General features: G+C 33.9%; 2 protein-coding genes across 4 annotated transcripts; one reads left to right on the forward strand and one right to left on the reverse strand.

Annotated features, from left to right (window-relative positions):
- On the forward strand, positions 1-4,905 carry LOC106118867 (ubiquitin carboxyl-terminal hydrolase 7). 3 transcript variants are annotated; one of them, XM_013313624.1, is made up of 10 exons: positions 1-273; positions 818-1,137; positions 1,486-1,649; positions 1,752-2,011; positions 2,578-2,752; positions 2,934-3,126; positions 3,374-3,527; positions 3,820-3,953; positions 4,373-4,479; positions 4,578-4,905. In XM_013313624.1, exons 1-10 carry the CDS (start codon positions 217-219, stop codon positions 4,715-4,717), a joined length of 1,704 nt encoding a protein of 567 aa, XP_013169078.1. In that variant the 5' UTR covers positions 1-216; the 3' UTR covers positions 4,718-4,905. The 3 variants fall into 3 exon arrangements, with proteins under 3 accessions (XP_013169078.1, XP_013169079.1, XP_013169080.1); XM_013313625.1 differs by having other exon boundaries at positions 3-273; positions 4,373-4,469; positions 4,685-4,904; XM_013313626.1 differs by having other exon boundaries at positions 4-273; positions 4,373-4,469; positions 4,578-4,678.
- A 231-nt stretch (positions 4,906-5,136) lies between these two features.
- On the reverse strand, positions 5,137-25,399 carry LOC106119172 (uncharacterized). Its single transcript, XM_013314075.1, has 46 exons — positions 25,312-25,399; positions 24,988-25,141; positions 24,239-24,485; positions 23,844-23,953; positions 23,102-23,277; positions 22,731-22,800; positions 22,269-22,400; positions 21,573-21,783; positions 21,103-21,281; positions 20,667-20,744; positions 20,468-20,575; positions 20,100-20,241; positions 19,847-19,989; positions 19,167-19,340; positions 18,207-18,434; positions 17,412-17,513; positions 17,007-17,168; positions 16,723-16,824; positions 16,363-16,454; positions 16,172-16,289; positions 15,660-15,779; positions 15,173-15,271; positions 14,699-14,806; positions 14,523-14,618; positions 14,344-14,432; positions 13,574-13,697; positions 13,183-13,377; positions 12,774-12,833; positions 12,231-12,459; positions 12,091-12,144; positions 11,833-11,984; positions 11,093-11,212; positions 10,595-10,810; positions 10,238-10,312; positions 9,461-9,656; positions 9,220-9,297; positions 8,916-9,043; positions 8,286-8,438; positions 7,691-7,824; positions 7,494-7,611; positions 7,145-7,269; positions 6,542-6,807; positions 6,353-6,417; positions 6,110-6,269; positions 5,561-5,757; positions 5,137-5,330 (listed from the first exon to the last, which is right to left on the reverse strand). The coding sequence occupies exons 1-46, from the start codon at positions 25,356-25,358 to the stop codon at positions 5,220-5,222; spliced, it is 6,243 nt and encodes a 2,080-aa protein (XP_013169529.1). The 5' UTR covers positions 25,359-25,399; the 3' UTR covers positions 5,137-5,219.
- Positions 25,400-25,469: the final 70 nt, after the last annotated feature.

Genomic DNA, 25,469 nt, shown 5'->3' on the forward strand with positions numbered 1-25,469 from the left:
AACTCTACAAAATTTGTGTTTTTTATTTGATAACCATTATGACCTTTACATACAAACAAATCATTTAATCATAGTTAAATATTTATAATATTAATTGCTATTAAAGTTTAAAATTATCGACGCAATAATATAACTGTAACGTTAAGACTGGACGAATAAGTGGAATTGGTTTCTAAATGATTTATTGTCAAATTTGTCAGAATTTGAGACTTTAAAATGATTGAAACAAGTACTGCTGAGAATACGACGACAGATTTAATTCCTTTGACCACGGTAAGAACCTTTATTACATTATATATAGCATTATGGAGACATCAAAGTATACCACATTAAAGGTAAAAATATTACAAATATAGGAGGGTTACGTACTCTACGGCTCTACATATTTGGATTATTATCAACATTTGTCGGATGTGAAATATGCCTCAGTGTGTAAAGTATCTACTCGTATGTATTTTAATAGAAATTTTGTCATGGTACCGCGTTTATATATTATATAATTCCGATGTACTTTTCGAGGGGTCCTGATGCACTAATTCCAAGCTTTCCTTCGATAACTGTCGCATGTAGTTCCAATTGCTTTTTATAATATATTTTTTAAAATTATAAGGTGCAAAACGAGCATGCTGCCTTAATTCGCCGAAATAGCTAAGCGAACCGCTGCCCATAGACATCCGCAATTGTAAATACGTTGCCAACCTTTAATCGACGGAGGACGGGACGCACAGAAAAGGGACATTTCCCTAACTCATGCGCCTCTTCTCAGTCAAATTCTAAAGAGGACTAAAATAAAGCAATGATTATAATTTAATTCCAGGACGTAATAAATGACGAGGATGACATCGCCCGACCCGAAGCTACGTTCCGTTTCACTGTCCAGAATGTCAGTCAACTGAAGGAACAGGTCCTATCGCCGCCATGTTATATCCGATGTCTGCCGTGGAAGATTCTAGTTCTTGTACGTAACACTACCACCCCTGATCGTCAGCAACAAAAGGGTCTTGGTATCTTTCTGCAGTGTAATGGCGACTGTGATTCTCCTGGCTGGTCGTGCTATGGATTGGGTGAAATCAAACTCTTATCGTACAAGCCAGATGGCCAACATCTGTGTAGAAAAGTTCACCATATGTATCACAGGTAACGTAACTATTGTTTACTTATAATGGCTTCAATTAGACTAAAGCCATAGTGTAGACGTAGGATAAGATATCTTAGTGAGTTTGGCAAGGATATACGAATTTTATGGACCCACTACCTCTAGAAAATCTCACTTCTTACTAATATTATAAATGCGAATGTTTAGATGGCTGTTTGTTTGAATGTATCTCCAGAACAGCTGATCTCGATGACATTTGGCATACATATAGAATATAGTCTGGAAGATCACATAGGCCATTAATGTTTTTTTTTTAAATTCCGCGCGGAAGGAATTGCGGGCGACAGCTAGTAACACAATATTTGATAAATTTCATTTTCAAATTGTAGCAAGGAAGATGATTGGGGATTTACACACTTTATATCGTGGAAAGATCTTTTGGATATCGAAAATGGTTTCGTAAAAGACGATGCTATAACAATAGAGGCACACGTGGTTGCGGAGGCACCGCACGGCGTGGCTTGGGATTCTAAAAAACACACCGGATATGTTGGTATGAAGATAAAATCTTTCTCTAGTTATACTCAAAGAATTTTGATATTATTTAAATGTTTTAGAACAATACGTAAACATAATTTAACCAAGTGCATTCCAGGTCTTAAGAACCAAGGAGCGACTTGCTACATGAACTCGTTATTGCAAACTCTTTTCTTTACTAATGTGTTACGCAAGGCAGTTTATAAAATACCGACCGTCGGAGACGATAGTTCCCGTTCTGTTGCCTTTGCGCTACAACGCGTTTTCTTTGACCTACAATTTTCTGAGAAGCCAGTTGCAACTAAGAAGCTGACAAAGAGCTTTGGTTGGGAGACACTAGATTCTTTTATGCAACATGACGTTCAAGAATTTCTTCGAGTAAGTTTATGAACTAAATTACTTTGATATTACTAGGATCTAGAATAGTTAATTAAAAGAAAACAAATTAATCTACTTGTCTATATAACAGTGGTATAGCCCGCTTTAACATCTTCGCACGAATTGGCCCGGCTCGCTCTGTGAAATACCACCACCGAACACACAGAAGACAGACGTGAAGTGGAAGCAATTCCGCGTTTCGTCTGATGAGTGTGCGTCCCGGAGGCCTAATTTAGTCCTCTTTCCCTTCTCACCCTTTTTCTTATAAGGAAAGGATGGGAAGTGGAAGTGGACTTTCCCGATGAGAGGATGCAAGGGAGGGGAAAATATTTTCTTTCTGTGCATACTCTCCTCCTTCGATTAAAGGTAGGCAACGCATATGCAATTGCGTATGTCTATGGGCAACGGTCACTTCGCTATTTCAGCGATTTCAGGTGGCCGCTCGATCGTTTGCCACCTTATGATATAAAAAAAAATTGTCTCTTACATACTAACCTAATAAGCAGTTTATTTTAATAACATTTTTCAAATCATTCTGTGACAAACTAAATATTCATTATTTGCAGGTATTATTAGATAAGTTAGAGAATAAAATGAAAGGTACTTTAGTAGAAGGCACGGTTCCAAAGCTGTTCGAGGGTAAAATGACGTCATTCATTAAGTGCAAAAACGTTAATTGCAGTAGCACTCGAGTGGAGACGTTTTATGACATTCAACTAAGTGTGAAGGGCAAAAATAATTGTTAGTATGTATTCAAGAATTAAAAGAAAATAGTTTTACGTTACACTGATTGCTATGAATTCTGTCATATTTATAATACAGAGCTATGATACTTCTTTAAAAAATAATTACATCATTTGGCTGTACGATAACTAACGCTATAAATCAATTGCTTGATACATTTGTGCTATATCTTTTCTAGTATACGAATCCTTCAAAGACTATATCAGTACGGAAACATTGGATGGTGAGAACAAATACGATGCGGGCGAGCACGGCCTGCAAGAGGCGGAGAAGGGAGTGCGTTTTGACGAGTTTCCACCAGTATTGCATTTACACCTCATGAGATTCCAGTACGACCCGCAGAGCGATGCTTCCGTAAAATTCAATGACAGGTATATTTATATGGGTAATTTGAAGACTGTGGCCATAGCTGGATCGAAAAAAATTGTTTGACTAAGTCAACGACCTAAATGGGAATCGAAAAAGTATTCATCATAATAAGAACATTTAAAGTCAGCAGGACTACACTGTCTATTTCCGTGTCCCATTTTTGTTTTTTATAAAACTTGTAAAAGATTTTATGGAGTACCAGTAGCAACAATGAACGAGTACATTCAAATCTATTTATTATTTGTGCAGGTTTGAATTTTACGAAGAGATAAATTTGGATCCGTACCTTCAGGAGATTCCCCAAGTGCCTGCACATTACACATTACATGCTGTGTTGGTGCATTCTGGTGATAATCATGGAGGTCATTATGTGGTCTTCATCAATCCAAAAGGGGATGGAAAGGTACGTCGTTATTAACCGACCGAAAGAAGAGTAGAGTACAAAAACCTCGACTCCTCTATGACACTTATGGAAATAATACGAACCGAATATCACTTAACGTATTAAAATCAATTTAGTCGTTAAACCTACAGGATGTGATAGTAAAATTGACGTAAGCACAACTAAAACATGCGCGCAAAACATTAGCCTCCTGAATAAGGCGGGTTTAAATATTAGTTCTACTTTTTACATTATTAAATCGTTTTTAAGTTTTTAGATACATGCTTTATATCAATTAATACTCGTATTTCAGTGGTGTAAGTTCGACGACGACGTCGTGTCGCGGTGCAGAAAAAAAGAAGCGATAGAGTACAACTTTGGAGGCAAAGAGGATGCGCCTTATTTAGCGAGACGTGCTACGAGTGCATACATGCTTATCTATATACAGTAAGTACAGTAATAATCAGTTGGTCTTATTATTTTTTATAAGTACTAGTTGCGTGTGCAAGCGTAATTCATATCGTCATCCCATTCATTCATTGTCTATGAAAAAAATAGTGAGCCTATTATGAATATTTGTGACGATCGCCATCGCATCGTCATCGTTAAAATTAGTATGAGTGTTCTGGAGTCCTTTACGACTTTAATTTTAATATAAATTTGTTGGTCCACAGCGATAGTAATGTGTTTTAGAATTGATTTTTTTAGCCGATTACAAAAAGAAGGAGGTTATTAATCTGCATGTTCTCTTTTTTTATGTTACCGCGTAACTCCGCCCCTGATGCTCCGATTTTGATTTTTTTCGAAAGGTTTTGCTTGCAGGTGTTTTTTTAAATTTTTTAAGAATGAACTTTTGCTTTTTCTAGAACATCACAACTGAACTATGTCCTCCAAGATGTAACAGAAAACGATATCCCAGCGGACTTGTACGAGCGGATCAACGAAGAGATGAGATACGAGATGGTAAGAACATGTAAATATCGATCTCTCGCATGACCGACATGTATACGTGTTTATATTTTTTTTATTTAATTTTTTTTATTTTATGCAATTTTAAATTGCCCATTTCAGGCGGCAGAAAAGTAAAGTGCAGAAAAATTAAATCAGACACATCTGTAAGCTCCGCTAAGTACTACGCGAAGATATTCAGTGCATTAAAGCAATTCTTCACTTTACAGGCTTTAGCGAGCTCTAAATATAAAGGAAGATAGAACGAACACCATAACACCGTTTTGTGATTGATTACTTTGTGTTTTTTTTTGTTTAATTTTACTCTTTTTTTTTTAAATTAGCATGACGCCGATGGTGACAGATTTCGTGTAAATTCCATGGATATTTTTAAATCAATATAGCTCTTTACTTTGTGTATATTTTATTGTAATTATTTATGTGTTTCTGTTAATAAATGTTTTTCCAAAAGCAATTTTTTTCGGTATTGTTATATAATACCAAGCTTAAATGACTATTTTATATTTTTTATATCGTTTTTCGAAATCGATTGTTGAGAACGTCAGTAGCGTTCTTACGGTGAAGGAAGAAATTCAAAGATTCAAATAGAATATCTGTGAAGTAAACCAACCCGCACTAGACCAAGTACCCGTAATTCCGCAACCTTAACAATATTTTACAGTAAAAGTATAATATGCAGTTATTACATATTTTTATTTACTCAAACTAAATAGTACATATGTTTAAACATAAAAAAATATATCTTTAAATCTGGGCAAATAAGACTTCTGATCTTTCCGAAATAATTTTCTGAGCAGTAGGAAAGTAAGGTAGAATGTTAATCCAAGAATCTAGACTTAAAGTTAAAATACCCACCTGTAACAATATACCAACATTAAAAGTATTGTAGCTAGTCAACAGATACGAGGAAATGCTATAGGCTTTTCTTTTGAAGCTCTAAGAATCTTTTGATGTATCAAACTTCTTTACTCTAAGGTTCGATGGTTCAAAGTGGGGTAACACTGCAAAGTGCTGTGGATTAGGTTACATAAAATATTATAGACGTTTGCATATGGTAATATGGTTTAAGATTTAATAAATTATACCTTAGTATCAGCTCTATATGAGAAGTAATGAGATACGCCTCGATTCAGTCCCTGCAGCATACCGAACGCGTCGCCAGCGCTGAGTGTCTCGTGTGTAGTCTCCGTGAGATCTGCGCGCACCGAGACCACAGACACTGCGCCTGACGCTACCCAAAACATACATGCCTCGCTGTCTCCTGCCACCACTATGTAGTTACCTTTATCAAAGATAGACATTATTATATTCTGGAAGTAATTGTGCAAAAAATTATCTATAAGGGATAAAAGACTCAAACTAATAGAAGGTTTGATCATGTCCGCACAACTTGCTTATCTTTGTTTTCTTATAGACAACTAGATTTTACCCGCGGCTCTGTCCGCGCGGAATTAAAAAAAGAAACTTTGTAGCCTAGACGTTCTTCCAGACAATGTTGTAAATGCCAAATGTAAGCGAATTCCGTTGTGCTGTTTTGAAGATTCCATTTTACAAAAATCTTTATATTTATAATAAAATATAAAGACAGTAGAAACTCTAAATTAGAATAACATTTATGCAACGGAGGATCTTACCGGGAAAGAAAACCGTGTAATTCAATGCAGCGGTCAATTGACGTAGAAATGGCTCTCCGGTTTCAGCAAAAAGATAACAGTTCCTCAAATGGTGACCAAACATAGCGGTCATGAGGTCGCAGCGCAACACGTACGGTGTTTTCATCATTAAATCTGGTAACTATTCCGGATATTATATTTAGATATTCAGAAATATTGCAAGTTAATAAAGTTAGTTTTGACTGAACTGTTAGCAAAGTTTACCTGACGACCTCGTTCGTTGACCCATAGCTGTCGAACGTATTTCCAAAACTTTTTTAATTGATAATCTGAAATATAAAATATTAAATTATTCTTTTATCAGCTCTTGTGTTTATAAAAATTATGATATTATTATTATTTACATGTGTAAATTACGTGAATAAAAAAAACGTATTATAGAATTTTATTTACCCGATAACCCTTGGTTCCTCAGTAGATCAATTAACTCTTCTGTTTTCATTTCGTAACTATTCAATGCATATTTAGTGGAATAGGCGATTTGTATAGAAGTGGCGACAACAATAGCCGCTAACATTTTGCCACAAATAAGACAAATTACTAATATCGCCATTGGAAATATATCGCCAATGTGAATCTCATCGCCACCGGTTCCAGTTAATTCAGATATCACTAAATATAAAGATGTGGTGTAATCCCATCGCTGTTGTGGTGTGTCTCTAAAAAAGATAAATATTTAATTTCTATTTTAGTACTAATTTGAAATATACCAATACTAGCTGTCGTCCGCGTCTTCATCCTCGCAGAATGAAAAGAAAACCTAATTGGTAGCCCGTGTGTTCTTCCAGGCTATATTCTATACCTATGCCAAATTTCAGCGAGAACCATGCAACAGTTCTGAAGATAATTTCTAACAAACATCCATCCATCCATCCAAACATACGCATTTATGATAGTAGTAAGATATAAATATTGCGAATTTCATTAACTACTACGGAAATGTATTTTTGTAAAATGTATAACATTCACCATAAAATATTAAATAACTTTACTCACTCGTCGATAAGATGCATTTTTAAAGTCCTAATAAATTGATAAGGCGATGTCGCGATCAGTGTAACCAGCCAGATACAAGTAAATGTATGTATAAACAGTACCACCAAGAAAACTGTGGTCATCGACTGAAAAAGTATATTTTAAGATCATCATCATCGGCTCACTATAATTCCCCACTGAGGCGCTCGGAGCCTACCCTAAGTTACGGGTGACTAGGCGACAGTCAACCACGCTGGTCCAGTGTGGGTTGGTAAAAATTAGGATACATGTTATAAAATAGATAGAGAGCGCTGATGAGAAGCCAATGTTACAGCTTGAACTACAAATTATAAAAATGTAATCCAATTACTTGTAAAGTTGTTAGATTATTTGTTAATTCAGCGGCAGTCTTGCAATAAAAGTCGTATATATGTTTCAATCTTAACAATTTGGTACCACGCAAGTAGTGCATTGCTTTCAACGGATCTCTATAAAGAATGTAAACAATTAGATTAGCATAAAATTAAATAAAAAATGGAAACAATAAAAATGCATTTGTTTACTTACGAAAAACAAAATCCGAAGAGCTCTAGAGGGAAATTGGCAATAACATCGGTCCATACCCAGAGTTTGTGTTTGAAATATCTACGCCGGCATTTAGAGTGACTCAATATTAACTCTCCATGTTTATTAAGATACCCCTGACAGTGATAAGATTATTATTTATATGTAGGTTAAAATTTTCCTCTCATACTTCACATTCCAAATACAAAATTAATAATATTTTTATTTCTTTTATAATCATAGGAGGGCAAAACACGCACACGTATTTTTAAGGTCAAATTTTAGCTTCCCGTTTACGTAATAATAGTATTCAAAACATGGTTTATTAGTTTTCATTCCTATTGTTAGGAAGGAGTTCCGAAAATGTGCTGGTTAATTGACGCAATACTAACCTAACTAGGGTGTCGACGTTTGTGTCCCCTAATTATTCACTCTTACACTGGACTTTGTAACGAGAGCACGTCATTCACGCTAAATGATTCTAACTTATACTGTCTAAAACTATCAACTAAAATTATTTATTATATTTAATTCCTTCACTGTATTAACGTACTGAGAAGGCATTAATTAAGACGTTTAAAAATATAATACATAATACCTGATGCATATACGTGTAGATCTTCAAGTAAAAATATATATCGAATGCTGATTGAACCCAGAATATGATGTAACAATCATTAAGCGTGACAAGCTCGTACAGTATGAGTACATAGTTAGCGGTAGCCATAATACATGTCAGATATCCGAATGCCTAAAACAATATTATGGTAATTAAAAAGCATTGATCATTGTACAAGTAATAAAATTGTATGTTATTAATATTGAATACAATGACGTGGGAGTCGACCGACACCAGCACAATAACATGTATGGCATGAAGTAGGCCGGAGCAATACGACGATCATACCTAAGACAGGCGTGAATTGGAAGCAATTCCGCCTTACATATGGTGAATGTGCGTGCTGCAGGACTAATTTTAGTCTTTTTCCTTCACATCATTTGTTATAAGAAAAGGATGGGAAGAAGAAGTAGATTGGACAAAGGTAAATAAACTCGTTCAGTTCAACCTCGACGAAGCAGTTGCTTGCTTTGTAGTTGTAATTGCGGATGTCTGGGAGCGGTCGCTTCGCTATTTTGGACGAATCTAGGAGGCCGCTTGCCCCTATGCCACCTAATATTATAAATAAAAAAAATTCTTGTGGTTACCGAAGTGATAAAGTTTACTTACTTGAAACAGTAATGTCCCAGGTCTGAACAGATTCGACAGACGCATATAACTCTGATAGCTTATAACACTAGCTGCTGATTTAGACTGACTGATGTTTGAATGAGAACTTCGCAATGATATTTGTCCTACTGGGGAAAATATATATTTAATACTATTTTCCTTTTTATATCCCTAAAATAAAAATGTCACAAATATCTTACAAACTTAAATTTTACATACATTTGTTTTAATGTACGGGAATGCTCATATCCGTTTTTGTGATTCTAGTTTGGATTAAAGTTATATAACTATAAAGGAACTTTACCTGGCACTTCAAATCGGCTTGACCCACTTCTAGAATCGATAGCTGAATCTTGAGATTGCAGATCAAAGTCGGAATCTTCTATAAAATAAATTAACATTAAAAACACTACTAACTTCGAAGAGCAACTTTATCTGAAGATAACTATTAGTAAAACTTGTTTATTAGTTTTTTAGTCGACTTCATTTTTTTTCATATATTAATTTATGAAATATCTACAAAAGTATAAGTTTTGTTTAAATACCTGTAGATTCATCATCGCTATCTACGTCCATCGATATTGGTAGTATGTAATCTTTTGACACTTCAAATGCTTTGCGCAATGGTTCTTGTATTTTAGGATAATATTTGACCAAATTAAAGAATGTTTGACTTGGTAAAACCAACAAGTCTAAGCTTCTACTCGCGTAAATAGCTACTTCAGAACATGATGTTGATTGCTGTAATATATTATTTACATATCTTTCTTAACTATACATTAATTGAAAGCCTCGGTGGCTCAGGGATTAAAACACTTGACTTGTAATTAGCAGGTTCTGGGTTCGAATTACGCCATATACCAATATGTTTTTCGATTCACATATTTACATTTATCAGACGTTCTTACGGTTAAGGAAAACATCGTCCAACCTGCACATATCTGCGAAGAAATTTAAAGATGTCAAGTCAACCAACCCGCATTGGACCTGCAAGGTTCACTATGGTCTAGAGACCCCTAACTTAGGGTAGACTCGTAGCCTCCCAGTATAGTAAGCTAATGATGATGATATCTTTATTGTTGATTAAAATTATATAGGTATTACATAAGGTTCTATATATATGCATCTTTTACAACGCAAGACATTACTTGAATGATGTAGTAGCTTTCTTTTACAGTATACTAAAAATATTTCTCTGTCAAATAGACTAGCGAACATATTGATGAATCATTGCTCGCTGTAAGAGTTAATTATTCTCGTCCTACCTATACGTCAACCTTATACGAATTGAGTTATATTGCGAAATACATGTTTATATTTACCCCGGTGAAATTCCCAAACATGCCACCAGGTCCCATACATGTTATCATTTCGTTGTATGTACTTAACACGTCGACCTGAAAATCGTAATACACAAACATAAACCTTTGTTGGTTGCTATTATAAGCGATGGATTATCAAGAATTAAAAAATATAATAGTATCTAACATTATACTGATTATAATAGTATTATAAACGCGAAAGTTTGAATGGATGGATGGAAGTTTGATGAAATTTGGCGTAGATGTAGAACATAGCCTGGAAGAACATATAGACTACTAAGGTTGTTTTAATCCCGTGCGGACGGGGCTGCGGGCTGCAGCTAGTTACTTATGTTAATAATCTAGCCATTTAAATACCTTTCCTCTATAGATAATAAATATATCGTTCTGTACATCTTTGCATTGTATAACGGTGTCTCCTTTAAGAAAGTACATTTCGTGTAAATGTTGCGTGATGACTCTGATGAACGATCGTTCGACTCTACCGAACAGCGGCACCTCTCTTAATGCTCTCTCATACATAAAAACTAAAGTATCTTCCATTAATGCAGAGTTAAGTCCTCGACATATTTGCTGTGGGGTTCACGTAATTGTTATTATTCCTATCAGCATTATATTTATGATATGTGGGGGGTAACTACGAATATTTTTATAATGAATTTACATTGCCGAAACAAAAATACTAAAACATTGTTTTGCATCTTATTTTGAATGAAAAACCTGTGATATTAGTATGTTTTGTTATTGCAAACAACTCTAAAAAATCGTCAAACTACTTACGCTGGATACCTCAAGAAAAAAATTATACATACGCACGAAAATCATTGGCAACCCAGTACTCAATATGAGATTTACCTGTGCGTTACTGCCATTGGTTCTTTTCCAAACATATTCGAAGTATTTCAGTGTTTTCATAGTGATCGTCGGATCTACATTTTGCTGGTATAAAAAATCAGCCAAGTCGCTTGTCTGTTCCTAAAAAGATTTATAACACAATAACTTTAATTTAATCTTTATGTTTATTTTGTATAGTATACCATACATATAACTTTATAAAAATATACGATCACTATAAAATAATTTTTAACTTTGTTTTTTGCTTTTCTTCAAAAAAGATATCTTGCCACAATAAGGGTTAATATGGAAAATGCAATGATTTAAGTCGTTGTAAAAATACTAGATGCACTAACATAATACAACACGGTATCAAAAAAAATTATAACTACATTTTTTTGTAATACTAACTGTCGCCCGCGACTCCGTCTGCGCGGGATTAAATATAGATGTTGGACGATTCGCAGACCTACTGAATATGCTCACAAAATTTCATGAGAATCGGTCAAGCCGTTACGGAGGAGTATGGGAACGAAATTTATGACACAAGAATTTTATATATAAGATACACAATATTGGGAATTGTAAGTATTTTTAGACATTATTAGTTAGAATCCTTTAGCGCGAATGGCGCGCTTTCGTAATGAATCATCAAGTATAAGAAAGATTAGTGAGGAGACATAAACGTCGACATTTTAGTAAGGCTAGTGTTGTGCCAGTACACCGGCACAGTGTAGGATTTTCTTCCTAACAATACTTACAGTATGTTCTAATAATGCGTGGGATGCAGTTGACTGTGTGGATGCTATATATCCAAACATAAAAGCGAAATAAAGAGCTCCTGTTATTTGAAGAGCCATACTTAACCAAACGTCCGCTTTATTCGATAGCACAATTGGTGTGCATCCGCAACCTATTTTAGAGATTGTATAATTAATACGTTTATACACAAAGAAATTACAACTAATATTATATTAAATGATATTATTTTGTGAATACAGAAAGTATAATTTATTTACCAACAAATAATTCAAACACCCAATAAAAGGTATGAACGTATTCCGTTATTGCATCTGTAAAAAAAAATTATAGAAAAATCAAAGTAATAAAAATATTAATAATTAATTGTATATCGCTGAAGTTAGATATTTAAACTTACATTTAATCTCATATGTATTGCCAGATATAACGAATGTTCGCGAACAATTCACTAAGACATAATAAGAATCTGGAGGAAGGAATGGCTGACAGGAACTGGTGAATATGAACGCAGTAGCCGAGTTGACCACAGTCGCAACAAGAGGCAAGAATTTGAATAATACAACTGCTTGATTAATTCTCATTATATCATTCTCCCAATACGAAAATGCCCCTAATACTCGGGTCACCTAAGAGAAAATAAAAAACAGATATCTCATGTATAAAGTGAGAAATATACACTAAGCAATAATCATAGATTAAGGATTTTATGTTTTTAAAGTTAAAGAAGTCAATACAACAACAATAGCATAAGGTGTACGCTATTGCTTTAATATCGGCAACGCATTTGCGGTTCCTCTGGCGTTGGCGATTCGTTTGACCCCTTCTCTTATAAAAACACTCCTCACCTCTGGTTTCTGATCCAAATATGTTAGGAGAACGAATAGGCGAGGCGACATAGCGCCAATAGGTTAAATGATGCCTGTGGCAGGATTTCACTTACCAGTAATATGCGATTCAATCTATACAAGTCTGTATCAGAATGTTCATTTATAATATTCGACTGTAAAATAGAGAAGGATTTAAAATCAATTTTAAGCGTTAAGCGCCGGTGGCTCAGGGGTTAAGCACTTGATTTGCATGCAGGTCCTGGGTTCGAATCCCACCATGTACGAATGTGTTTTCGATATTCGATATACATATGTACATTTATCCGACGTTCTTACGGTGAAGGAAAACATCGTGATGCAACTGAGAAGAGATTCAAAGATATGTGTGAAGTCAAGAAACCCGCACTGGGCCAACTTGGTTGACTATAGTCAAGTCAACCTTAATTCAGGGAAGTTGGGATGTGTATCTGATCATATTTATGATGTTATTAATTTGAACGAGGTTTTTAGTGGTTATCTTACCAATTGTTCGAAGGGAAAGACACTTATAATGTCCAAGACAAATGCATGCTTCAAATATCGTGTTACAGTCAGCAAAGGATGTGTTACTAATAAGTATCTTTCATCATAGTACGCGACGTACGCCATCACGACAATGTCGAGGTACAGGAATATATCTGACCAAATATAACTGTTGCCATATTTATGTTGCTTAGTCTAAAAATATTAAAATTATAACTTAAAATAAATGCCAAAAATTTTAAATGTACAAAAGCATTTTTTTATCGCGGGGAAATGCCTAACGTATACTTATCTCTTCGGGGAAAACAAAAAAGTTATGTCGGGTTTGAAAGTATAACTATTCGATTCGAATATTTGTTTAAAGGTAATCTAAATATTATTTAAAACTTACTGAAATATTATAAGGAACGACTAAAATATAATAGATGGCTACAACCAATCGTAAAGTGCACCAAAACTTTAAAAATATACCATGCGGGGTGATACATATTGGTAGAAATATATATCGAAGCAATCTGAAAAAATTAATAACAGTAAAATTGCAATTTTTTTTTTATTTCATAAGGTGGAAAACGAGCTAGCGGCCACCAGAAATCGCTGAAATAGCGAGGTGACCGTTGCCCATAGACATACGCAATTGCATATGCGTTGCCTACCTTTAATCGGCGGAGGAGAGGATGCAAAGAAAGAAAATATATTCCCTTTCCATGCATCCTCTTATCCGGAAAGTCCACTTCCACCTTCCATCCTTTCCTTATAAGAAAAAAGGTGGGAAGGGAAAGAGGACTAAATTAGGCCTCCGGGACGCACACTCATCAGACGAAACGCGGAATAGCTTCTACTTGACGCCTGTCTTCTGTGTGGTCGTGGTATTTCACCGGCAGAGCCGGGCTAATTCGTGCGAAGATGTTAAAGCGGGCTCTACCACTGTTAAATGAAAAATGTGCAATAACGATAACCATGTACATATATTAGAACTGGCAGCTAGTCCTAGCGTAATATGTATTAAAAAAAATATCCTATGTTACTCAGAGATAATGTATCATTTGAAACGTAAAAAATTGTTTAAATCGATCTAGTATTTTTTAAGTTTATAAGTTACAAACATACGAAATACAAATCTGTCCTATTTATGTTATTAGTGTAGATGTAGATATATACCTCATAACTCCTAATTGCTCGAAAGCTTTTAAATAATGCGTTTTCTCTTCACGGTCATTTATAACTATGAAACTCTCTTTAATTTCTTGCTGTAAAATAAATAAAGAGAATTTATTTTATGTTATTTTTTTATCTAAATTATATTTTACATTAACATTAATATAATTAAAATATCTTACAGCTATTCTGTTTGTTTTAACATCGAGTTTACCAGTTAGTGGTTTTGCATTTTCAAATAATTTAGCTTGCTCACAAATTACAGGATCATGAAGAACCTGTAAATTAATAAGAAAGTTAACTAGTAAATTCATTGTGTTAATAAAATTGACTTCTCTGTTTATCTATTACTCTGTACCGTCATAACAATGTGACTGATGTCAGGAAATATACTCCAGCACTGTACCAAGGTGCGGTAGTCGAGATGCAATAAAATGCAATTGGTTGATGTAACTACAGTGTACACCTGTATAAATTAAGTTTAATTAAAAATCTTACTAATATTATAAATGAGAATGTTTGGATGGATGTTTGTTAGAAGATATCTCCAGAATAGAATTATAGATCTCGCTGAAATTTGGCATAGATAAAGAACATGGTCTGGAAGAACACAAAGGCTATAAATTCTGTATGGACACAGCTGCCTTGACAGCCAGTATGGTTATAACTTTGACATAAAGAATTTAGTTTCTTTAGCAAAAACCATCAACTCTACAAATGTTTGATCAAGTATGTCTAATGACAGTTAAATCATATCAACTTTCCACCAAAATCAAACCGATCCTAATGAGATTTTAGTAAAATAGAAATGTAAATGATGGTATGTTCTTACTTTGGGAAGTCCATATAGCATTTCGAATACACCGAACTTACTTCCAGGTCCACCATTGTTAACTGTCACTCCTTTGTAATTAATTACATTGCAATGACCCTAAAATAATTTTATATTACCTCATCAGCTCACTATACGTCCTTAACTAGGGGCTCGGAGCCTACCCTAAATCAAGGGTGACTAGGCCATAGTCAACCACGCTGGCCCAGTGCGGGTTGGTTTACTTTATACATATCTTTGAATTTCTTCTCTGATACGTGCAGGTTGCATCACGATGTTTTCTTTCACAGTAAGGACGGCGGATAAATGTATATATGTAAATCGAAAAACTCATCGGTACCTGGCGACATTCGAAGCCAGGACTTACAGAATGCTTGAATGAGTGTGAAGTGCTTGGCTTGACCCCTGAGCCACCAACGCTCTCTTTTTATATTATTTACACTTATTTGCGTATAAAAAATCGTAACATTAAAACTTCATAACTAACTTTAGATAAAATATACATATCTCTGCCAATATCTCCTGCATGTTGTACGATTTCGTTATCAGGTAGTACAATTGTTTTGATGTTTGCTGCTACTGTTTGTAGGAAATCATGACTGGATTCCTGGAATATGTTTTATAGATGGAATACTCCTGTTATAAACGTAGTTTTAAATATTTACTGTCTTAAAACAAAGACAATAACGATAGGAATGTCAGTTTTTGTACAAGTTATTCCCAAAATCATCATCTGCTTACTATACGTTCCCACTGGTGGTGTCGAAGCCTACCCTAAGTCAGGGGTAACTAATCAACCACGTTGGCCTAGTATCGGTTTGTTGACTTCACACGTATGTTTGAATTTCTTACCTGATACGTGCAAATTACATTACGATGTTTTCCTTTACCATATTAAATTTTGGAAACTCATAAAGTACGTATTATACCACTATTAATAATAAATAGTTGTTTTATGTTTTGTAAATTAATTAGGTAAAATTATTAAATAAAACATACTTGAAACAATGTGCAACATAGCAATGTGTCTACCATTTCTACAGACAATATTTCTTGTTGTAAATTCGGAGATATGTCTTTGAAAATTTCATCGGCTGATACAGCGTTGTTATAATACCTGAAAATATACTTGCAAATGTGAAATTACTTCAAAATGTATAAAATATATGTTATATTCATTAAAAAAATACCATTGCACACAGAAGAACTTCTTAACGCGAGCTTTAATTTTGCTGCTCACGTGATTCACAGATAGAAAATAAAATAATTCACGCATTGATTCCTGTTAAAATGTAAACTCAATTAGACTCCATAACAGTAGGTTTTCAGTAGAAGTATATCTAGTACAAAAATCAGTATGTTTTTGTTTGTGTTTGAGCAGTGGAAATCCACGGTAATAATAGCAACAAACTTTGTTTCTGAGAACAAAATCTTTGTATATAACATATCGTCATCCCTGTCATTATATTTGATAAAACAGAGATAAAAATATATTTTAAACGAGCCTTTGGTCTCAGAAATACACGGTAAATGGTAATTAGTAATTTTACCTTGAATTTTAATTTTCGTTGTGTAAGAAGTAAATAAATGCTACAAACTTTAGCGATGTAAAAACAACCTAAGTAAGATCCAGCGATGAGCAAGAGAGTTACCTGAAAATACTTTTTTTATTGAAATTATTTCTTACGAATTCAAATATATCAAGATATAATGAAGTTTTCTTTAGTACTTATTTTACTTACTTTATAACATTTATTGGCATTCGAAAATATGTCTTGTACTCATGTTAATACGGTTTAATATTGCATGATTGATTACTGTATAACATACGTACAAATATTAGATCTCTTATTCCTGGAGCTAAGTCCGAAGTCCCACTGCCTGTGAAAATTGATGTTCCGAAGTCGAGTGCAGTTATTATAGGTTTTTCGTGCTTAGCGTCGTTTGTGACGAAGATTTTTGTCTCCCAATAGATCAATTGAGCCATCCATGATCTCTGGAAAGAGTTCATTTGGTTATAATGTATATACATAAAAATCAATTGATGTTCGTTAGTCTCGCTAAAACTCGAGAACGGCTGAACGGATTTATCTTATCTTGCTATTGAAATGTTCTCGAAAGTCTAGCGAAGGTTTAAACGTGAGAAAAATTCTATTTTTTTTTTCATTCCACGCGGACATAGTCGCGGGCGACGGCTAGTATGTTATAACAATTAGAAAAATATAAAATATGTACTCACATCTATGCACAATTTCTTTGGACAAGCAATAAGGTAAAGCAAGCATCCTGACCAGTAACAGGAGATCGTGATTAGTAGAGCGTACTTTAATAAGCAAATGAACTGTGGAAAAAATTATTATTAACATTTGTTGATCACTTTGTAACGATGCGTCCAGATCTTACGGCGCGGTGTATTTGCCAGATCTGAACACACTCTAACATAAATGTTTAGAGGAAAATCAATCTTAACATCTTAGAAATAAAGTTCCAAATATGTTTCACTGTATACTTGTTTACGTGTTTTGACTTGATTACGTCAACAGCAAGCTATTAAAACAAGTCTTAGTAATATCCGATATAAACGATTTTTGTATCATAACAATCTATATTATTATCTGTGGAGTATTTTTTTAAATAATCCAAACAGTGGTAGAGCCCGCTTTAACATCTTCGCACGAATTGGCCCGACTCGCCCGGTGAAATACCACGACCACACAGAAGAGAGGCGTCAAGTGGAAGCAATTCCGCGTTTCGTCTGGTGAGTGTGCGTCCCGGGGGCCTAATTTAGTCCTCTTTCCCTTCCCATCCTTTTTCTTGTAAGGGAAGGATGGGAAGTGGAAGTGGACTTTCCGGATGAGAGGATGCATGGGAAGGGAAAATATTTTCTTTCTGTGCATCCTCTCCTCCGTCGATTAAAGGTAGGTAACGCATATGTAATTGCGTATGTCTATGGGCAACGGTCACTTCGCTATGTCAGCGATTTCACGTGGCCGCCCGCTCGTTTGCCACCTTATGATATAAAAAAAAATCTTACCCTGACGCTAACATTAAAGTTTTTTTCCCATTTAGACAGGTAGCTCCAAATGTGCCAAACTTGGAGAATAGGTAGCATCACCACTAATTGACTTAAAATTGATTCCCTTTTTGGGTCAAGAGTATCGGTAAATATATGCAAAGGAAATATCGATAAAACATCTAAGTAAAATCCTAGATTCGCCATCTTTACTTCGGCTATGTCTTTCACAGTGTCCTTTATTGTATTCTGGAAATATGAAATTGACAGATAGATTTACATATAATTAAAAGCAAACTTTGTAAATATGTAGATAAAAAGATCAGATAAGAGTGCCAACATTAAAATTAACAATGTTTAAGATGTGCAATGATCCCTTTATAAGAGATGTTGCCTGCGACTCTGTCTGTTCGTGCGTAATTAAAAAATAAATAATTAGTAGCTTATGTGTACTTCCAGACTATGTTCTACATCTATGCCAAATGTCAGCGAATTGAGTCGATCTGAAGATACCTTCTAACAAAAATCCATCCATCTAAACATTCACATTTATATTATTAGTGTTAGGAAGAAATTCCGACACTGTCGGTGTAGTGGCGCAACACTAGCCTTATTAAACTGCGACGTTTATGTCCATTCACTAATCATTCTGACATATGACTTTGTAACGAAAGCGCCATTCATGCCAAAGGATTCTTTCTGACTAATCTATCTATCTATATATATAAAAGAAAGGCGTGTTAGTTACACTATTTATAACTCAAGAACGGCTTTACCGATCTAGTTCATAATTGGTGAGGAGGTAGCTTAGAGCCAGGAGACAGACATACGATACTATTTATTCTTTTTTTGAATCTATGCCTTGAAGAGCTGCTTATTATTTAACTTATCTATATATTTAGTTTTTTTATATATCCCCGCGGACGGAGTCGCGGGCGACAGCTAGTTTAATATGTAATAACAATGGTATAGGAAACATACCTTATCAACAACAGCTGTAGTAAGTTGTATGTAAATATTAAATAACAAACCGCTAAATACAACTGTAGTCATCACTTTTTCCCAACTCTTCTCGTGAGTTCGAATCGCCAAGTACGGTGACATTACGCAAACATATAAGATCATAACAAAATGTGCTATATCAAACATTAATGTCTGAAAATAAAAAAAATAATCTTATTAATATAAGAAATAAAAAAGTTTAGATGTATGGATAATTGTTAGAAGGTATTTCCAGAACTGCTCAACGGATTTCAGTGTAATTTGGCATGGATGTTGAACATAGTCTGGAAGAACACATAGGCTACTTATTATGTTTTTTTTTTAATTCCGCGCGGACGTAGTCGCGGGCGACAGCTAGTATATTAATAAAAACTAGTACACCAACGGCTGCGGAAAGCTTTAAGTCAAGCAACTAGTGATCAGGGCTGCATAGAAAGAAACCTCCTCGTAATGCGCGAGGTTACCATAATATCCTTTCGTATTCAACTGTTTAACGAGGGCTTCTTAAGGTCGAAGCTCTTCGCTATTAGTCCATTCACTGATACGACTATCAGAATAATGGTAGTCGATTACACACGCAATATGTTGGTAACCTCGTGAGCTAATTTATAGATATTATTACATTTTTAACTGCAAAAAAATTTGATAAGTTGACGTACAAAATCAGTATTGGGCTCTAGAATCCATGGAAATTTAGATTTAAGGCAAATGGTTGGTTCATCCATCGTTGTAACGTTCTCAGAAATTTTATAAAGCTCCAAGTACTCCGTTGTAAACTTTCTTTGACGAACGTTATTTTCATCTAGAATGGAATAAAGCGTTTTAGAATAAATTGAATTCTGTAAAAGTGATTTGCCTTTCAAACTCGTAAATAAGTTTTTTCTAAACTATATTTTTTTTTATATTATTTACCTCTATAATATAAATGGGAATCATCTACGAATGTAGAATCTTCCTCTTCAAGTCCAGATAAATGTTCTTTGAATACCTTCATAGGTCGATACCGTGTTCTTATAAGTCTTGAATCACCTTTATCATAATTTGTTATTGCTTCCTTAAAGAAATTAACTATACTTACTAATAAATATAAATTCCTAGCATGTTTTATAATGAAATGCCTGTAATTAACATATTCAGTCGTTTTATGATTAACAATAAATCTCAGTAGCATACACAATATGAAAGTTTATTAGGATATGTTTATATTTTAAATTATCTTAGCTAAATCTATTAAGTAAATCTAGTAAGCTTTTTAAGTTGTAAATACAAAATTTAATTACTTGTCTCCGCTTTGAATTTGAAAGACGACTTTCAACTTTGTCCCTTATTCCTTTGAGTTTAACTGGATTTTCGTTCATTGCTCTTAAAAATTCTGTTCGACGTAGCACCTTTTTAGATGGAAAATGTTTAATAATATTACGAATAACGTCTTTTAACGCTTAAAAAAGTATGATTTAATAAAGAATTTTATTTATTTACCTGTAATTCTACATAAGTTGCAGCTTTTATTGTTACTTTCGCTGGAATTGAATAAAATAAACATATCTCTCCAAGAACCTATAAAAATCCAAAGAATAACATTAATAAAATTTATTTATAGACCTTTCTTTAACTTTCAAAGTCGGTAAATGGCCAGTTGGCGTTCCTCAGATGTTACAGTTTTATATCTACACTTAAAGACTCCTAAAGTTATTGACTAACTAGCTGTCTCCCGCGATTCAGTCCTCGCGGAATTAAAAAAAAATGTAGTCTATGTGTTCTTCCAATCTAAGTTCTATACGTATGACAAATTTCAACGCGATCCGTTCAGCCGTACTGGAGATATCTTTAAATAAACATCCATTCATTTATCCAAACATTCGCATTTATAATATAAGTAAGAAGAAAGATTACAGCAGTTATTTAAATTACTAACGGTTCCTTCTTTAAATGCGATCATTGGACTTTCATCATCTTCATCGGACAATAACTCTACGACACCCTTCTTTATCCATATCATTCCTCCTTTCACTACGCCTTGGCACCAGATTTGCTGACCGCTTAAATATATCTCGTGTCTCATTAGTAAGGAAACTTGACGCATAAATGCTTCATCTAAAAATATACTTATTATTATTATTTTTTAATTCTACTTAATACTGGATTCGTCTTGGTAGAGTAAAAATATGTTGCGGAGATAGTTAGGATTTCTATTAGTAAATAGTTTTTTTTATTCAACTCGGTTCACTAGTTTTCTGACCGCTTCGCAGTTTCCTCGCCTAAGCGAGTACGACCAAACATTACTTTTCCCTAAAGTGATTTGGTCGTTTTTGACACATGTAACTTTGGTGTTGTTTGAGTTTAAATTACTTTATATTGAGAAATAAGTTAGACAATATAACATACCACAATGACTAAAAAGCATTGTATCATGGAAGTGTCCAACATTAATATCAAATATAAGTTCCATCTGTAAGGAAATCGGTAACTGGCGAAAGTAATTCGAACTTAGGATACCGTCTTTCATTTTCCAAAGCTGAGTCTTATATCTTTCAGTCTGTTCGGTCAAGGTAGCCGAGGCTCCGCGTAATTTTAAATAGTTTATCATGTGGTGATACTGGAAATAATTACAAAATTTACTTAATAAAATTACTTAATTAGTATTTTTTTTTATATTTCTTGTAACAATTTCAATTACCTTAGCTTTAGAGCTTAATAACAATACTTCCCCTAAACATTTCATTTAACCCGACATTGATTTTTACTACAAACATTTGTGACTCAACAAAAGTAAATATAGGTATTTAAAACTACACAACTTCCACAGCAAACTACGTACAGCGGTATTTCCAAACAGTTACGACTTAGGGCCTTCAAGAAAAGAGCATACACCTTCCTTAAAGGCCAGCAACGGATCTGCGGTTCCTCTGGCGTTGCAGATGTCCATGGGCGTCGGATCAAATAATTTTAGGAGATTCGTTGCACGTTTGCCCCCTACTCCTTTAAAAAATTTGAACTACAAGCATGTAGTGGAATGTAAAGCAATAGGCTATTTGCACTTTAGATTATTGTATTTTTAATAAATTAATGATTTCTACTCACTCTATCTACGAACGTAAACCATCGCCGTTGCTTCAGAACCATTTCCCATGTTAAGTTTCCAATGAATTGGTAACGCAGGAAAACGCAACCGAATAGCATTAAAAATGATGTAAGCAATTTTTCACTTGCACGCTGAAAAAATACATTGTTGCTGGAATTACGCATATAATACCAGTCCAGGATATTATTTTAACAAAAAAGGACTGACTTTTAAAACTTTATTAAGACTCAAAAAGAGATGTTTTAAAGGATAACTAAAAGTAATACAGGCGAACCTGGGTAAGCGAGAGTTTATTAGAGTTTATTATATAGTATATAGAGGTTTCTCTCTAACCAGAATTTTCGCCTATCAAGGATGTTCGTCGGGACCGGACAATAAATCTCCCTTTTAGAAGTTTCTCGCTTATCAGAATTCGACTAAATATAATTATTTACTGGTCTAAATAATTATTTTCTCCTTACCAATGGAAAAGAATCGCCAAAAATTACATTAAATAACCGACACGTACAATAATACCAGCAAGATTCGTAACTGAAACATGGCCAAAAACATAACATTATTTTGATTTATCTTTATCGATAGCGTAGTGGTTAATGCATTTGTAATTTCCACGTTCTGAATTCCAGCTTGTAGGCACCGTCATATATATTTCAATGCTATATACTTCTTGCATATAGTTTGAAATAAATTATTACCTCGCATAAAAACATACAAGGTACAAACTTGATATGAAAAAAAAGTTGCAATCGGAAGCCGACTAAGCGAAGTAGGGACTGACTAAAATGTCCCTGCGTTGGTTAGTAGTTGGCCTATATTATATGGTAAAACTTACCTATTAAATTGCAACTTTTTTCTATTAACATGTTCGGGATATCCGAGCTTATGCCATTCTTTCATATCAGATTGTGGCACGTGCATTGAGTACCACAGGCATGTGCTGATGTGTGATAACAAGATCACTGATAACACATGTTCCGTAATATATACTTTCATACGATAGCTTCGCATCTAAAATATAATTATATTTTAATATTAGCTGCCACCCGCGACTCCATTCGCGCGGAATTAAAAAAAAAGGTTTCTAAAGGGTTCTCCCGGCAACTATTCGATTTTTTTTACCTTTTAAACCTTTCCTAGACCTCCACAAACATTTCAAAAGCAAGATAAGATAAATCCGTTCAACCGTTCTCGAGTTTTAGCCAGACTAACAAATAGCAACTGATTTTTATATATATAGATGTTTAGATAAAGATTTAACATATAAACATTAAAAGCATTTCAATATTATAATGACAATAAAAGTATAATTTTAATCACTAGCAATGATAAAAGTAAATAAAGAGAATTTAAATAACAAGAATAAAGCAATCACAAGAAATCTAAAATAATGATGACAAAAAAAATTAATAAAGTTAAACAAATATAAAAATTTGTATATTATAAAATTAGTCATCTATAAAAATAACTTAATATGCTACTATAAATTGGTAGCAAATATATACACTTGCACAAACACTAAGTTAAATAATTAATTTATCGTTGTTTTATTGTAATAATTGATTATAAATACTTACACTTACTGTTTCTTTGATATTTGTAAATAGAACATACATTCTATAAATTCTTCCAACACCCAACCAACTGCCAATCGTTGCTAAATATATATAATTTGGGTTGTATTTAACTGGAAATAATATGGCCATATTTACTCTAGTTTATTGCTTATTTGACGCACTCAGAATACATAATTGGTCACTAAGGATGTAGACTCTTAGTGTGGATTTCTCACAATAACTATGATAGTCACCGTGGGTTTCTGAGATCAAAATCCTTTCATCCCTGTAGTTATCTTTGATGAAACAGAGGTAGTAATATGTTTGAAACAGATATATCGGTTTCAGAAATCAACCAACCATTAAATAACTTTAAATGCGGTAATCATTTGATTATGAAGAGTACGTTTACTTACATATAATTGATAATGGCGCTAAAGATATGACGTCATAAAACAGCACGACGTAGTTCCTTTTAAAGACTCTCATATGCAGTCTGACTAGAGGCCAAAACGCGTGAAGTAAATGTAAAATAACGTCAACCGTAAAGAAAACTTCGGCTATAATAAGTGTTGCTTCCAATATTAACAATGTCTTCTCCAAATAATATACGACGAGTAGATGAATGATAAATTTATAGATTATCAACACTAGTATAAATATCTGTAAATACAACTTTATATTTAATAAGTAGTTTTTTCTGTAATTTCAGTTTTTTTTTATATCATAAGGTGGCAAACGAGCGAGCGGACACCTGAAATCGCTTAAGTAGCGAAGTGACCGTTGCCCATAGACATACACAATTGCATATGCGTTGCCTACCTTTAATCGACGGAGGAGAGGATGCTCAGAAAGAAAATATTTTCCCTATATAACCGTGTTTCCACTGCTAAACATCTACATAAAACATACAACAATATCTAGGTGTTTTTAAAGAAACTGAGAAAGACGATAGTATATTTGTGTATGTTTATTTCAACAGTGTAAACCCACAGCACAACGTATACAAAATATGGTATTTATAAGTTGCTTGAAACTAGCTTGTTATTGCTGAAAAGTCATTTTAAAGTAGCAAATGGGCTTTGGCAAAACCGCAAAAGTATTCAAATATATTCAAACGTAAAAAAAAACTTTTTTCTATTATTTTAGAGACAAAAGCCTTTACCTGCCACGACAATTTCCATGGAAGGTCGAGCATAAAACTTGTAACGATTCCAATTCGGCCATTCCACATAAAATTACCCTTGAATCTTGTTGATTTTATTTTGTTTTGATGTAAACTCATATGACTCATTGCAATTGCATTTAAGGAAATCGTTCTAGAGCAAAATACAAATATTTTCATCCATTTATCCATGCTATTGAAATGCTGTTATAAGTATGTTTCTAGATTATTTTTGTTTTACTGTTCAAATCAAGTTAATTTACTAATGATCAGTTGCTACTTATTTAAACTACGTAACCAAAATATGTTCAACAAAATTCTCACCCAGTTCCGATAGTTCCTAAAGAGGGTTCACTAAAGCTCTTCTGCATTACGGTATCTCAAAGAATAATTATTTAAAATACAAAGGCAATATATGCCGTAACCTAATAGAGTATAATCTAGTAGGTTTGTTTTAAAACAGTTTTAAATTAAGAACGTTT

Source organism: Papilio xuthus, unplaced genomic scaffold (assembly GCF_000836235.2).
Source record: "Papilio xuthus unplaced genomic scaffold, Pxut_1.1 DF827542.1, whole genome shotgun sequence".
Lineage (NCBI taxonomy): Eukaryota > Metazoa > Arthropoda > Insecta > Lepidoptera > Papilionidae > Papilio > Papilio xuthus.